A 13723-nucleotide genomic window follows, 5' to 3' on the forward strand; every position below is an offset into this window, starting at 1 on the left:
TGCGCCGGACCGTTTGTGTTTGGTGCTAGGCCTCTCTCCTCTGACCACCCTCCCAAACGGACGCCCGACTTGCGGTCTGGGTCGCACACACGTTTTCTGTCTGTGTGCCCACGGTCCTGTTCCTGGGCTTCTGGCGAGAAAGCATCTGTCTGTTAACCAGAAAGGGCAAGAGCCGCCCCCACATCCGCCTGGGGCATTTCAAAATGCCCCTCAGCTGACAGAGTGCCAGGGAACCCGCCAGTCCCGCCTCACTGGCTCTCCCCTGCCCGCCATGGTGGGGAGTCCGGGCCCTGTCCCCTAGTGTGGTCTGCGTGCGGCTTCCCGCCCTGCCCGAGGCGCGGAGCCTCCTGGCCTACGGGCATGGACCCCGGCCTTCTGCCCACGGTCACCACAGAATGGGCATCTCCTTGCGAGTCCACTTCGCTGCCCACTTACCTCCCTGTCCTGTTGACTTCATTTCCCCGTCTCATTGTTCTGTGTGTACAAAAAGGTGCTAGCTGGCTGTTCGGAGCATCCCTTTCAAGCCCAAGGTGGTGTCAGTGCCAAGGCTGCTCTCCAGCCACCTGTGCCCAGCTCTGGGGGAGGTGGGAGCAGGAAGCTTGGGGCGGGGGTGGCTGTTTATTATTATTATTTTATTTTAAAAGAATCTTTTGTTTTTAATTTATGTATTTACGCACACAGAACTGAAGTGCCGGTCAGAGGCGCAGGGATTCCCCAGAGACAGAGCGGGGAGCAGAACAGGCAGATCTACTGAGTCCACTGCTGAGGGGAGCAGCGGGCGGGTCAGGAGAGGTCTGCCGCGCCATGTGGGTCAGCTCCCGGGCAAGGGATAGAACTCGCACCGAAGCGGCTGCGGCCGGCTTGCAGTGTTACATCCTGAGCCGTTGTGCCACCAGGGAGGACCTTATTTTGTTTTTAAGCCAGAAACAGTGTGTCACAAAAGCTAAAAAAATAAAAAATATAGAACAAATGTAAGACAAAGCTGAGACTTGAAGCTCGGCAGTTTGACTTCAGAGTCCAGGGCCTTTAACACTGTCCAAGCAGCTTAGTCACCGAGCTTGATATTTGTGAAACTAAGTGGAAGTCGGATTTGAAAGTCAATAAACAAGTCATGGGGACTATGATGATCAGCAGATTGTTCCAGAGGAAAGTGCCCTCACCAACTCTGACCTTCGGGCAGGAATGAGGGCCTCTTGGGGGGGGGGGGGGCGCAGTCCTTTTCCAGGCCACAGTCACGCTCCCTGCCTCACTCTGCCTTCGCAGAGCAAATGCCTGAGCTGTAGCTGAGCCTCAGGCTGCCTGATCCCCAGGCCTCTCTCAGAATCTGGCCGAGGGCAGCTGCAGCGCAGAGCAGAGTTCATGGCCACGTCGTGCAGACCCAGGGTTCATGCTCTCTAGACAGGCAGGTTGGGTCTCTGCCCTAGTGAAAGCTCTCGGGCCATCCGAGTTCGAAGCCCGTTTTTCCATAGACCCGTCTGATAAGAAGATCTGACTTTCTTCCCTGTGCAGAAAAAGAAAATTAAAAAAAAAACAAAAACAACTGTAGAAGTCACAGAACGAAAAGGCAGAGGGCGGGAGCGGAAGTGGGGAAGAGGATTCCTTGGCTTTCTGGGAAACAGCACCTTGGTCAGGACTTGACACTTGTGGCCTTGGGGAGCCGGGAGGGGTGGGGGCCCGGGAGGAGCTGGAGGCCACGCTGGCCCCAGGCTGCGGCGGCTGTGGGGTCTGCTGAGCGCGAGCCCAAGGGCGCCTCCCTGCTCCTGGGAGCCTGACTCGGTGATCTCCCAGCTGTCTCCTACCCCAGAGTCACAAGCGCTTCCCCTGCACGTGGGTAGGTGTCTGTGTTTCCCATGAACCATGTTTCCATGGTAAATAGAGTTTAAGAATTCCCAGAGGACAGACAGTGTCACCAACAGCAGAGAGTGGAGCCTCTGGCTGCCTCATGTTTGAAAGCGTTAAAAATAAAGACAACACTGACATTTGGGGTTGTAATGTGACGGAATTACAGTCTTTTAAAGTCAAGAACCACTTATCTACACTGCATGTAATATTCAGTGTTTTGTTCACTTGTCTAATTGGATTAAAATATTTAGCTCCCTTTAAAATCTTGATTGTGAATTTAGATCGCAAAATGTAATGTCTGACTCGGGAAGTACAAGTGGAGTAAGTGTATCTGAAGCAACAGAAAATTCAATTTATTTTTCTTCCATGAGTCTTATTCTGAAATGCTTCACTCTTGGACAAAGTGAACTGTGAAGGGAAGAGCAGGTCTAGCGTAAATGAAGCTTTCTGTGCTTCTCAATATTAATTACGCCCAGGGCCTCCAGTGAAAGACACAAAGTTAAAGCCACGCTTTCGGGGGGCGGCTTGGTGGAGCTATACGAGGGCCCGAAGGCCCTTCCGCCTGGAACGCAGCGCCGGGGTCTTATGTCAGTCCTTAAAAACACCCCGGCAGCAGGGAGTTAATGACATTTTAGCTGCATATGTTCAAGTTTATTTAAAAAAATATGCAAGTCACTTTGGTTGACAGTGTCTTATACACAGTTTTGAAAGAATCAGGGCAAACTTTAACAGAGTCAGTTTTTATTTGAAAAATATTTTCTGGGAATGTATCAGTGTTTATTTTTGAGACTGACAATTCGGGTGAAAATCAGGATAAAAACAAAAAAACAACAATTTGGTTGAAATCAAATTGTTTGTTTTCATCTATTTAGAATCCTTTCCAAAAAATCTTGGTGAAGGAGGAGGCTTTCTAATTTATTTTATTCCGTGTATTTGCTGTTCTATTCAAGGGCCATCTGTTTCGCAGGTAGCTGACTCCCCAGAACCACTGTGTCAGCTGGGCAGCACCCCTGGGGCTCGGGGAAGGGCGCCCCGTGGCAGCGAGCAGCTCCAGGCGCGCCGGGCAGCCCGCGTCTCTCCCGCAGGTGTGCGCACCTGTGCTGGCGGGGCTGAGGGGCGACGCGTCTCTTCCTGGACGGCTCCCGGCCACCACCAGGCCTCTCCCGCGCCTGCCATCTTCTGTCTCTGTTTCTCGGGTGTGTTTTCAGCTCTCTTCCACGAGGCCTTTGGCGTAATGAGATAATGTCCGTGTTCCTGAATATAATCACATATGGCTGCTGGATCCATGCACAAGTTTAAATCAAATTAGAAAGAAATTTTTCTGCCAAGAATGCTCAAAAGTCATAGGGCCAAATGATTAACCACTGATAAATCAGTCGCCGATAGGGTTTTCAAAACTGTAACAGTGATTCGTCTGAAGGGACTAAAAAGAACCACCCCCCCCCCGACACTGACGATGGAATCCGGCTGTTGGAAGAAGCAGCCAGAAAACAGACAGCAGCGGAGACCACACTCACCCCCAAATAAATATCTAAGCGAAATAATCCTGATGTAGAAAGAGCCTCCCGTGGGCCCACCCACCATCTCCTTTCCCAGCTCTCAGAGAAGACTGGGGTTCCCTCACCTGCTGGCACCCTCTTTCCTGGCCAGCTTGGTGCGCTGGCACCGGGCGGCCGCCCCCCACCCAGTCTCCTCGGGGGCCCAAGTTACCAACCAGAGGCTCGGTCCCCGCACCGGTCCCCTGTCGGCCACGGCCCACCTCTGCAGAAGCGTCAGAGCCCTGGAGCCCGCCCCCAGCGGACACCCCTGGGGTGAGGATGGAGAAGGGCGGGAAGCTGTGCTTGAGCTGGCCGGCTGGCGCTCCCATGCCCCTACTTGCCACAAGTTCTAGCCACGTCATGAGATTTTAAGCCATCTTCTTGCTTTCCTGTTCCCCCCAGAAGACGCAGAAGGTTAATAAAACCGTTGTTTCTAGTCAGCTGTAAACTCAGAGCAGTCAACCAGAAGCCACGCGCTCAGCGTCCTGAGGCTCGCCCACCCGGCCAGCTGCAGGCCTCCCGGCTCTCGCCAGCCTGGCTCGCAGCACACAGCATCGTTTCAGGGGAAGATGGGAATTCCCGTGGCCAAAAATGTCACCGTGGCATGATTAAGACTATGACCGGCTCCCTCTGCCAGACATGTTGCTGTACACATTTCAGAATTTAAGCAGGGATGATTTAGAGTAATAGAGTCTTCTTGTTTGCTGTCAAAGGCCACAGGCCACCCCCTGCTTCGGGACGCCAGGCCGGGCACACAGGTGCATAGCCAAGAAAGGCAGCTTTGACTAAGGTCAGCTGCCCAGCCTAGGAAATACCCATTCTCCTCTGGGGGCCTGGGAGAGTTTGAGACGCAAAATTAAGTTATTGTGTGTGATTCAGATGGGCTGAGAAATGGCTGTCTTGAGCTAAACCATCCCTCAAGCACAGAAGAAACAGAGGACTCTCTCCAGGAAAACAGTACACGTGACTACAGATCCAGAACCCCCAGAACACGGGGTCCAGGAAACACCTGCAGGGACAGGGAGTAAGCAGCAAGGGCTCACTGCAGCGCACCTCACAGTTCTCCTGACCGGCCACGGACGCTGGCAGACACAGAACTCTCTAGGGCAGCGTCACAGGGAAGGAAAGAGCCTTCAGTCTGGGACACTCGGATCCCCACGGGGATGGCTGCAAGCTCTGTGAACACTGGCATTCGCTTCTAAAAGCCAACACTCCCTCATTCCCTGCACCAAATTCCTTTTGTGGCGTTCATGTGAAAAGAACTCCAGATGGAAAGCCTGCATCTGAAGGGCCCCTTTAGAGAGGAGCCAGGTGGGCCAGTATCAGCTAGCACAGGATGGTCAAACTTTGTTGCTTCAGGCGAGGGAAAAAAGACTCATTTTTCTGAGGTTTTTTTTCTAGATTTGGTTTTGTTTTAAATGCATGAAAACTTTGGAATCCATTTGGCAATTATCAGGTTTTGAAAACCCTGGAAGACATTTCTAGCATCGACGGTCGGTGTTAGGATCCGAGTGTGCTGTGCGGCAGACAGATGGGGAGATCAAGGCGGAGCCCACACAACCGGGACAGGGGCCGGAGGAGAGGGAAAACGGCCACGTGCTTGGAGCTCGAGGAGGAGAGACGGAGGGGCGAACAGCGTGGGCAAAGTGGCCGGGCACCGCTGACCCCGCGGGCCTCTCCTTCCCTGCACTTCTCCCCGGGACTCTCAGGTTGGGGAGGAGAGGGAATGAAATGCGCTGCGTCAGCTACCGCGCTGGGCCTCCCAGAGGCGCCCGACACGTGCACTGAGCTCCTGCGAGTTGGCGGGTTGCCCCGTCCTGCAGATGGACACACGGAGCCTGTGGAGAGACCCCCGACTGTCGGCCTCGGACTCATTCTCTGGCCTTTCTACTGTCAGAGACATCAAAGGTTCTCAGACTTCAGGTCACCAGGACTCAGCAGGTGCCAAGGCCGACTCCTGGACCAGCCCAGTGCGGCCGGGCTGCGTGGGCCGTCTCAGAGTCCAGGCTCCTTTTATTTGCTGCCCAGCACCCAGGGCCCGATGGGACCCGCACTCGGCCTGGCACCCCGGGGCTCGCGTACTATTGGAGGGGGGGAGGGCAAAACCACTCTGAGGACCGCTCAGCCGAGAGCTGTGTGAAAGGAGAGGGAGAGGCCATTTCTCCTCGTTTCCACGCTCAAATGAATCCTTCCAAGCGCGTCATGGGTGACGTCTCCAGGAGCTTGCGGGCCGCCTTGGGTGACCCTCACCGACCGTGAGGCCGGTCAGCCCATCAGCCACCGCATTCTAGCAAGTTGCTTGATGGGTAAAAGGTTCAGCCGCTCTGACAGAAGCGGGAGCACTCAGGGGAAGAGGCCTTCATCCGCATGCCAGCCTTGGTGCCGTCTGTCCCCTGGTCATGCCCGTGGGAGCTGGGCGATGGAGACTGTTCCACTCCCGCGGCCCTGCTGGCTGGACTCTGCGCTTCAGTTTCCCACCTGAAAGATGGAAACAATGAGCTCAACCTTGCAGCCCTATTCAGGGGTGAGAGAGTGCAGAGCTCTGGCAGTCACCTACAGCACAAGACCCTCCAAGGGCACCTCGGGGCCTCGCGAGGGATGCAGGCCAGACCCCCTTCAGCTTGCTCGCAGTCACTTCTCTATGGAAGCGCCTGTTTCCTCGGACAGTTGGGAGGACACACCCCCTCCAGGGGGCTTCAAAGAGGACCTTCCAGTGAACCTCCCCAGCTCCGCGGGCGCCTCCTCCTGCCTCCCCCCCCCGGGGCCCGTGTGGTGCAGCTCTTCCCGCCACGTGGCCGATGAGTCACCGGCCCGTTCTCCCACAGGAATCTGACTTCGCTTCTCGGGGGTCTGCAGACCGGCAGGTGATGCCTGTGCCGTGCAGCCCCCGGGGTCCGCTGCAGGTCGAGGCGGCCCGAGGACCCCGCCGGCTGCGGCACGGTACCTGGGGGCTCGGATGTCCCGCCTCTTCCGACAAGCTCTGTCCCTCCAGCAGGAGCTGGTTCTGCTTGTTGAGGAGCTGCACCAGCTGCTGGGCTGCGGCCTGGCTGTGCCTGTCCAGCTGCTTTAGCCTGGAGAGAAAGCCAGCACAGATCAGAGCCGGGTCCGAGGCTGGGCGTGCCGGCTGCGGAGCGCAGGGGACAGAGCCGACTTGGCCCCTCTGCTCTGTGTGTTTGAGGGGCGCTCCTGCCTGAGGGGCGAGCTGGGGTCCAGGAGGGCACAGAGGCGAGACCCCGCAGGCCCTGGGCCCGTGGGTGGCATCGGATGCGCGGACTACAGCAAATGTGAAAAGGTCGACGAGCTGTCAGAGAGCACAGACGAGTTGGACACGAAAGAGAAAAACCGAAACTTTAAACTCACAGAGGCCGAAGATGAGGGGCCCACAGGCCCCATCTGGAAGCAGCCCCCAGGCTGCAGCAGACGGCCCTGGCTGGGGAAGTGGGCGAGGGAGATGGAAACCGTGAGCTAAGGGCTTCCATTATTAATCACCCAGTCAATCACAAGCCCCGGCACCGGCGTGGCTGACCAGATGTCTTCAGAGATCCTAAATTTATCATTCTGCTGATGGCTCCCCTCTGCAGACTCGCTAATTCACTCAGGCCATTATCCTCGTTTGTCCACAGACAGCGGCACGCTCGCTGTGGAAATGTGAGCCCGGGATTCATGAGCGCTCAGCAACCACCCAGAGCGGCCTGGGAAGAGGCTGGCCGTCTCACGCACCTTCCTCACGGGCCTCACCACCGAGAGCGCCATGTGACACCAACATGTATTCAGCAACAACGGGAAAAGGACTTTGGAAGCCGAGATGCACTTCAGACTCAGGCCGCAGTCCGGAGCCAAGCCAGAGACCCCTGACACGGCCCTGGGCCCCGGCCTCAGGCCGCCCGCCCTCGGGTCTAGCTCGCTGCAGTCGTGCTTCCTGTGGGCACACTGAGCTTCCACCGGGGCAGAGGTTCGGGATGCGCGGTCGGCCGATCCTTTACCCACGATCATCAAGCCGCTGGTGACTCGGAAACCACATTTTAGGAAACCCAGCGATGTCTGAGCTCGGAGAGCCGCATCTGGGGGGGCAGCCCCACCCCCGCCCCGCAGGCCCGGCCCTTCCCGGCCTGGGCCCGATTCACGGGCAACTTGGTTCAGCTTCCAGGAGGCGCTGTGCAGGCCTCGCGCCCCCCTGCCCCAGCCTCAGGTCCCAGCTCAGTCACACCCGCATATAAGGGGGCAGGGGGAGGACGCGGGAGGACCCGCTGAGTGGACACAGACCCGGTCCACACAGACCCAGACGGGCGCGGGCCAGAGGCGCAGCCCCACCGGCCGGCAGCTCCCACCCACTTGAGAGAGCGGAGCGGCCAGGGCCCGACGGCAGAGGCCACGTAGCTCCCTCGTGTCTCGGCGGTTCGGGGCTGCTGCCTGGGACCAGGATGCGGCTGAACTGAGCCTCCCCCGGCTTCGGGTTTCCCGGGCTTGGGAGGCGTCAACCGCGTCCAACCTGCCCCCACAGCCACCCGCCACCCGCCACCCGGGGACAGACTCAGCACCACCCCGGAGGGACACACCGGGCAGCAGCTTGCCTGCGTCTTCGGGGGAGCAGCCGGCGGCCTCAGGGAAGCCCCGCCAGGACTCTGGCCGCTGCTGCAAAGGCAGCCCTGTCTGCAGACCTGCTCTGCTGTCCACTCTGGAGCGGACTGAGAATTCAGAGCCGGTAACCTTTATCCTTGCAAGGCAGGCGATTCCAGCGCTTTGATACTTAAATCAGCGGCCAGTGGTCTTCCTCCCAACCGGGGGGCAGCGGAGAGCCGCTGGCCCTGAGGCCGGAACCTGACTGCAGCGGCCGCAAACAGGCGGAGCCCAAGCCGGGACAGTCGGCCAGGCGGCTGGGAGCGACAAGTGGCCGGGAGCGGCCCTTCGTGGCTGCTGCCCTGAGCTTCGGGGCCCAGGACCGCGGTGCTGTGCACTGGCTCGGGCTGTTCTGGGCTCCTGGAGGAGCGGGCGCTGGCCCAGAGCACAGGGCAGCCTCACGGCCGCGCTCCGGGCCGCCCCCGCGCCAGGCCCGGCCGCCACCCTCAGAGCCGGGGTGAGGCTGCGGTGGCCTTCTGCGCACTGTGGGCCTCAGCCCTGCGGCAGCTACCGGGAGCACCGGCCCCAGCCCACTGGGCCGGCCGAGGGCAGCGCCGAGGCAAAGACGCCCGCAGCCGTCCCCGAGGGCGGCTGGCGGCGACTCTCAGGCTGAACCGCCCTGGCCCTCCAGCGCCTCCCTCGGGAGTGCTTTGCTCCCCTCAGCTCCCCGTCCCGTCACAGCCGGCCCTGTTCTGCCTCCCTCAGGAGGACGAGGTCAATCACCGACAGTAACGCAAGACACACCCCACCGACTGCAGGAAGCACAGCAGCTCTTCCACACCCGTTTCGAAGAGCAAATAGGGGAGACGGGTTTTCTCCCGTTAATTTGGGAACAGCCTTCCGCGACCCCGGGCCAGCCCAGCCCACAGGCTGTTCGTGGGTGTTCCGTCACCCCAGCGAGCGGCTTTGGGGTGTCCTGCTGACACGCACCACGCCTTGCTCCCCGTGGCGGGGCTGCTCTCGTCCCGTCGGCCGCCCACGCTCCCGTTTCACTGAGCACCGCCGACAGGGACACCCGGCTTGCCGCTCCGTGCCGAGAGCCCCCGAGGCCGGGGGATCAAAGCTTACAGACGGGCCCTCCCGCAGAAGGGTCCCGCGGACAGGTCCACCGCACGGAGACCGGGCAGAGGCCAGTGGGCGACGCCGGCCCGGGCCGAGGGGTCTGTGGAGAGCTGTCCGCAGTCAGCTGCTGAGCTGAGGGCCGTCACCTCACTAACTCTGGGGTGCTCAGCACGGTGCCCGGGCAGGAGTCAGTGTGAGCCCACGTTCAGGGCGACACAGACAGGTCCCTCTGCTAGCGGCTGGGGGCGCCAGAGGGGGTGGTCCGGCAGGGGCCAGGCTGGGCCTTCCCGCACCGGGGCGGGCCAGGAGGGTGCCGTCCGGCCGGGGGCTGTGGGCCGTGAGGCTCAGCCCGAAGCTGCGGGCTCACAGGCCCCCACCGCTGGGCCCAGGGAGCCGCGCGCCGCCCTGACCAAGGACAGGGTGGCGGACACAGCCCTGGGTGGCAGTTCCGGGCCACCTCCCAGGCGATGGCCCTCGGGGCCCCGTCTACGCACCGAGCACTGAGCGGTGTCCGTGTGGGCCTGGGCAGGTCCCGGCAGATCTCCCGCCGAATGGCCAAACCTGCTGAGGGCACAGGCCGCAGACGGGCAAGGCTCCCCCGGGGGGCCCTCACCTTACAGGCCGAGCGCCTCCCGCCAGGCCAGGGGCTGGGGGCCGGACATGACAGGCCGGAGCCATCGGGACACTGGCATGGGCACCGGGAAGTAGGAGAACCAGGAGCTGGAGAAAACCTGCGCTTCGCAGGACTGGGCAGCGCAGTGGCCAGGCCGGTCCGGAGTCTCGGTCCAGGGCCGAGGAAGAGGCTGTCTGCAGAGGGGTCTCCTGGGGGCTGAGAGGCTTGAGCTGAGGGGCGGGAGGCCCTGGAGGAGGGAGGCGCTTCTCAAGGAGAAGGGAGCCGAGCTTCCCAGGCAGGGGCACTCTGGGCAGAAGGCCAGGAAGAAGGTGCTCTCCTGCCTCCACAGAACACAGCTGGGGCAGGTGGCCCTGAGGAGGGCAATGCCAGCCCCCCCAGGCGGGGCGCGCTGTTCTGAGGCCTTAGAATCTGCTGGAGCACCGTCAGCATGCTCAGGCAGAACTGGGGCTTCTCCGGGGAAAAAGAGCCGCTGGGGTACACGTCCACCTGTGCAAAGGCTCACCAGGAACTACAGGCACGTGGGGGCAGCAGTCACCATGGGAGCAAGCGAGCCGGGCTCCACCACTCGAGGCGCAGACAAAATTAACAGGATCTGATCTGTTGCGCAGGCAATGGCTCTATTGGTCCAACAGCGATCCTCGCACCACACCCAGCGTGCCTGATCAGAACCAACATTTCTTTTTAAAGATGCAAGGCTTCAAGATAAGATGGAGCAAGTGGTGAAATACAAAACAACTTTAGAGCTGAGTGGGCTGGGGAAATATCTTATGCGAAACAGAAGCCGTGCAAGCTGCCAGCTCTGGTCCTGTGCTTCAGACACTCGTTTGCTATGAATACTGTGAAAGCAAGCGAATACATATATTTAAATTTTTTATGTTGTATGTGATACATACCAAGTATATGCGGCTTATAAATGCTGTGAGGTGTAATAATCAAAAGAACACTCTCGAACCTGGTACCAGCACCCAGGGCCGCCCCTCTGCGTTTTCCCCAGGCCTGACCCCTCCTTACCCCACGAATGTGTTTTGTGTGGGTGTGTGTGTGTGTTTAAAAGATTTATTTGTGCATACAGAGCTGGGGCACAGGCCAGAGGCTCAGGGGCGGTGAGAGGCTTCCCCAGAGACAGAGCGGGGAGCAGAACAGGCAGATCGACGAAGTCCACTGCTGAGGGGAGCAGCGGGCGGGTCAGGAGAGGTCTGCCGCGCCCTGTGGGTCACCTCGGGTTGGGGATCGAACTCGTGCTGCAGTGGCTTTAGCTTCTCAGTGCTGCGCTTTAACCCGCTGCGCCCCCAGGGAGGGCCGGGACCATGAAAGTTCCAAACACAGGAACTGGCTCTTCTTCAGCTCCCAACTGCAACACTTGGCAAAGTGCCAGGGCTGAAAGTGCACGGGGTGCGTGTCTCAGAGTGGGTGCCCCCCTTGTGAAAGAACACTTTGTAAAAAGAGAAGAGCTGTAATTCGTCTGCGGTGTAAGCACGATGGTTAACGCGCATTAATATGTATTGATGTTGTCCTTGAATGAGCGAAACGTACAAATTACATCGTTTTGGGGATGTTGCTGGGTTCTACCATTTAGTCCAAGAACCTCAGAGGAGGTGGAACTCTAGGCTGGAAACAGGCGCTGTGGGTTCTCAATCTGACCACAAACTACTTGTAGTGGGTGTCCCCCCGCCTGCAGGATAGGCTTTAACAGCTGTCTGGATAATTCCAATGACTTCTCAAGTTTCACAACAGTATGCTCTAACTCACAATATTAATCACATACACAAAGCGAGCTCTTCTGGAGAATTTTTTCTTTAGTTGAGCCCTAGTTCTGATGACTAAAATAGCCGACTCTTGAAATGAAAGCTCTGTGTTGGCTTTAAGGGTGCAGCAATCCTGGGGTCCCTTCGAGGGGCCCCTTCGAATCTCGGTCCCCCAGGGAGGCCGTTCTACTTTTCATGGCAGGAGCAGTGGCGCACAGTACCGCTGTAAGTCAGAGGAGCAGACTCACACTTCACACGGACGTCACCACGCCTCCCCGCCCCAAGGCGCCCCGGGTCCTCTCGGTGGCCCTTCCACCTGGCGGCCTCAGTTCTGCCGTCCGATTTCTAGGATTTGGCTTGGTTGACCTGACCCTGGTTTGTTCCTCAGTATTGCGTACAGGTGAAATCCCTTGTGTGTCTTTGTCCTTCTGACTGATTTCTCTCAGCTCGGTTTGCAGATGGTAAAGAAATGGTCTGTGGGTTTCGCTGGATGTGGCCTGTAGTGTCCAGTCCTCTGGACGGCAGCAGTGGGCTCTGGGCGCCTTGGCGTGGGGGAGGCGTGGTGACGTCTGTCTGAAGTGTGAGCCTGCGTCTCTGAATTATAAGCAGTGCTGTGTGCCACTGCTCCTGCAATAAAACACAGAATGGGCTCTCCCTGGTGGCACAAAGGGTTAGAGCGCAGCACTAGGAAGCTGTCTGCAGCCCCTGCAGCAAGAGTTCAATCCCCGGCCAGGGAGGGACCCCCAGGGCGCAGCAGACCTCTCCTGTCTCCCCGCTGCTCCCCTCAGCAGTGTATCTCATCAAACTGCTCCTCACTCTGTCTCTGGTGAATCCTGTCACCCCCACACACCTCTGGCTTGCACCCTGGTTCTGTTTGCATAAATAAATATAAAAATATTCTGAAACGATCAACTTTAAAAAAACTAAAAAAATATTATTTTGTGACATGAAAATGATATGAAATTAAAATTCCAGGGCCCCCAAACAAACTTTGACTGAACACAACCAAGCTCACGCGTTCACACCGTGCCTGTGGTGGCTTCTCACTGCTCCGGCAGAGCTGAGCTGCTATAATAAAGACCTGGGCTGCTAAGCCTGAAATAGTTAGTGCTTAACCCTTCAGAGAAAACATCTGCTAGTCTGTGGGTTAGAAGATGACTAAGTTCTCTTCCAGCTCCAAACTTCTACCACGTTATGACTTCACAGAATTGTACCATGTTCCTGTCTTCAAATACTGGAGACACCTACTCACATCATGTGCTGCTTGCCCAAGGTGACGTTTTGCAAACCTCATTACCCCAATCAAGCTCTAAATAATTAATTTGGGGGAGTCGTTCCTCTTGGTTTAAAGCTGTGCATTTCGTTGTCATACTTGACAATGGCTGAATTTTACATCATTCCGTCTCACTGATGTGCTCACACAGAAAAAGCCATGCACCCAGGGCCCTGGGACATATTTTAACCAGTTATTCTCGCTTAGAAAATTCAGGCCGTTTCAGAGGCTGGTTTGTCCTTTAAATTTCCTTTGCCCAAATTCACCCTATTCGCCAGTGATTCCAATAGCGCAATTCATGCAAAGGCTCGTGCAATCTGGGTGCCGGGGCCATTTACCCTTTCGATCAAGGTAAAGTGCTTCCTGTACTTCCTGCCACTTTTCATTCTCTCAGAGTCCCCTCTTGCCTGCCTGCAGAGATGCAGTGGGCTGTGGAGGTGCAGTGAAGACGCTCTGGGGAAACCCTACTCTTCGGAAGACTGTAACAGCTGCGGGGCGCTCCAGCCCGGTCCATGACGGTGCCCTTGAGCCCAGGGAGTCCAAGTGACGGAGCCGTCACTGACTCCACACCCAGTGCTCTCCCTGGAAGGCCTGATTTCTACGCCGTGATGAAAACAAACAAACAAAAACAACAACAAACAAACAAAAACCCCACAAGATTTAAGGCAAAGGCCCACGGAAAGGGGCACACCTGCAACTCGCGGGGCAACAGCTGACTCAGCTTCGTTTTCTGAGACTCGGGGAGGGGGAACAGAAAACCCCCAGTCTAACGCCTTCCCAACTGGCGCTCCTCCGAGAGGAGAAGCAGCTTTGTCTCATGCTGGCTCCTTCTAACCTCCACTCCATCACAGACTGGTCTTGTGCCGCTGAGTCAAAATGCTGCCACTCGCTCCGACCGCAGCCCAGGTCCCCGAGCTCCACTCCGCGGCTGTCCGGCATGACCAGCACGAGGCCTCGGCCCGGCACCCAACGCCCAGCGCATCCAGGCGCCCCGGAGGGCGCGAGGCCGGAG

At 58.0% G+C, this 13723-nt stretch overlaps 1 protein-coding gene across 3 annotated transcripts in view; it reads right to left on the bottom strand.

Annotated features, from left to right (window-relative positions):
* Positions 1-1241: 1241 nt before the first annotated feature.
* Positions 1242-13723, bottom strand: part of SDCCAG8 (serologically defined colon cancer antigen 8) — a 172980-nt gene continuing 160498 nt past the window's right edge. Inside the window, exons 17-19 of one of the 3 annotated variants that reach the window (XR_001145907.1) lie at positions 6325-6451; positions 2938-5858; positions 1242-1501 (exon numbers count right to left, since the gene is read on the bottom strand). Coding sequence is in view for 1 of the 3 variants with exons in the window: in XM_012730926.1 (XP_012586380.1) it covers positions 5847-5858; positions 6325-6451 (139 nt within the window). In the remaining 2 variants the exon portion in view is untranslated. Of the gene's footprint in view, positions 1502-2533; positions 5859-6324; positions 6452-10195; positions 10352-13723 lie in introns of those variants that run through there. The other 2 variants (XM_012730926.1, XR_001145908.1) reach the window with 2 other exon arrangements.

The sequence above is a fragment of the Condylura cristata genome, unplaced genomic scaffold, assembly GCF_000260355.1.
Source record: "Condylura cristata isolate star-nosed mole 26May11 unplaced genomic scaffold, ConCri1.0 scaffold00029, whole genome shotgun sequence".
Lineage (NCBI taxonomy): Eukaryota > Metazoa > Chordata > Mammalia > Eulipotyphla > Talpidae > Condylura > Condylura cristata.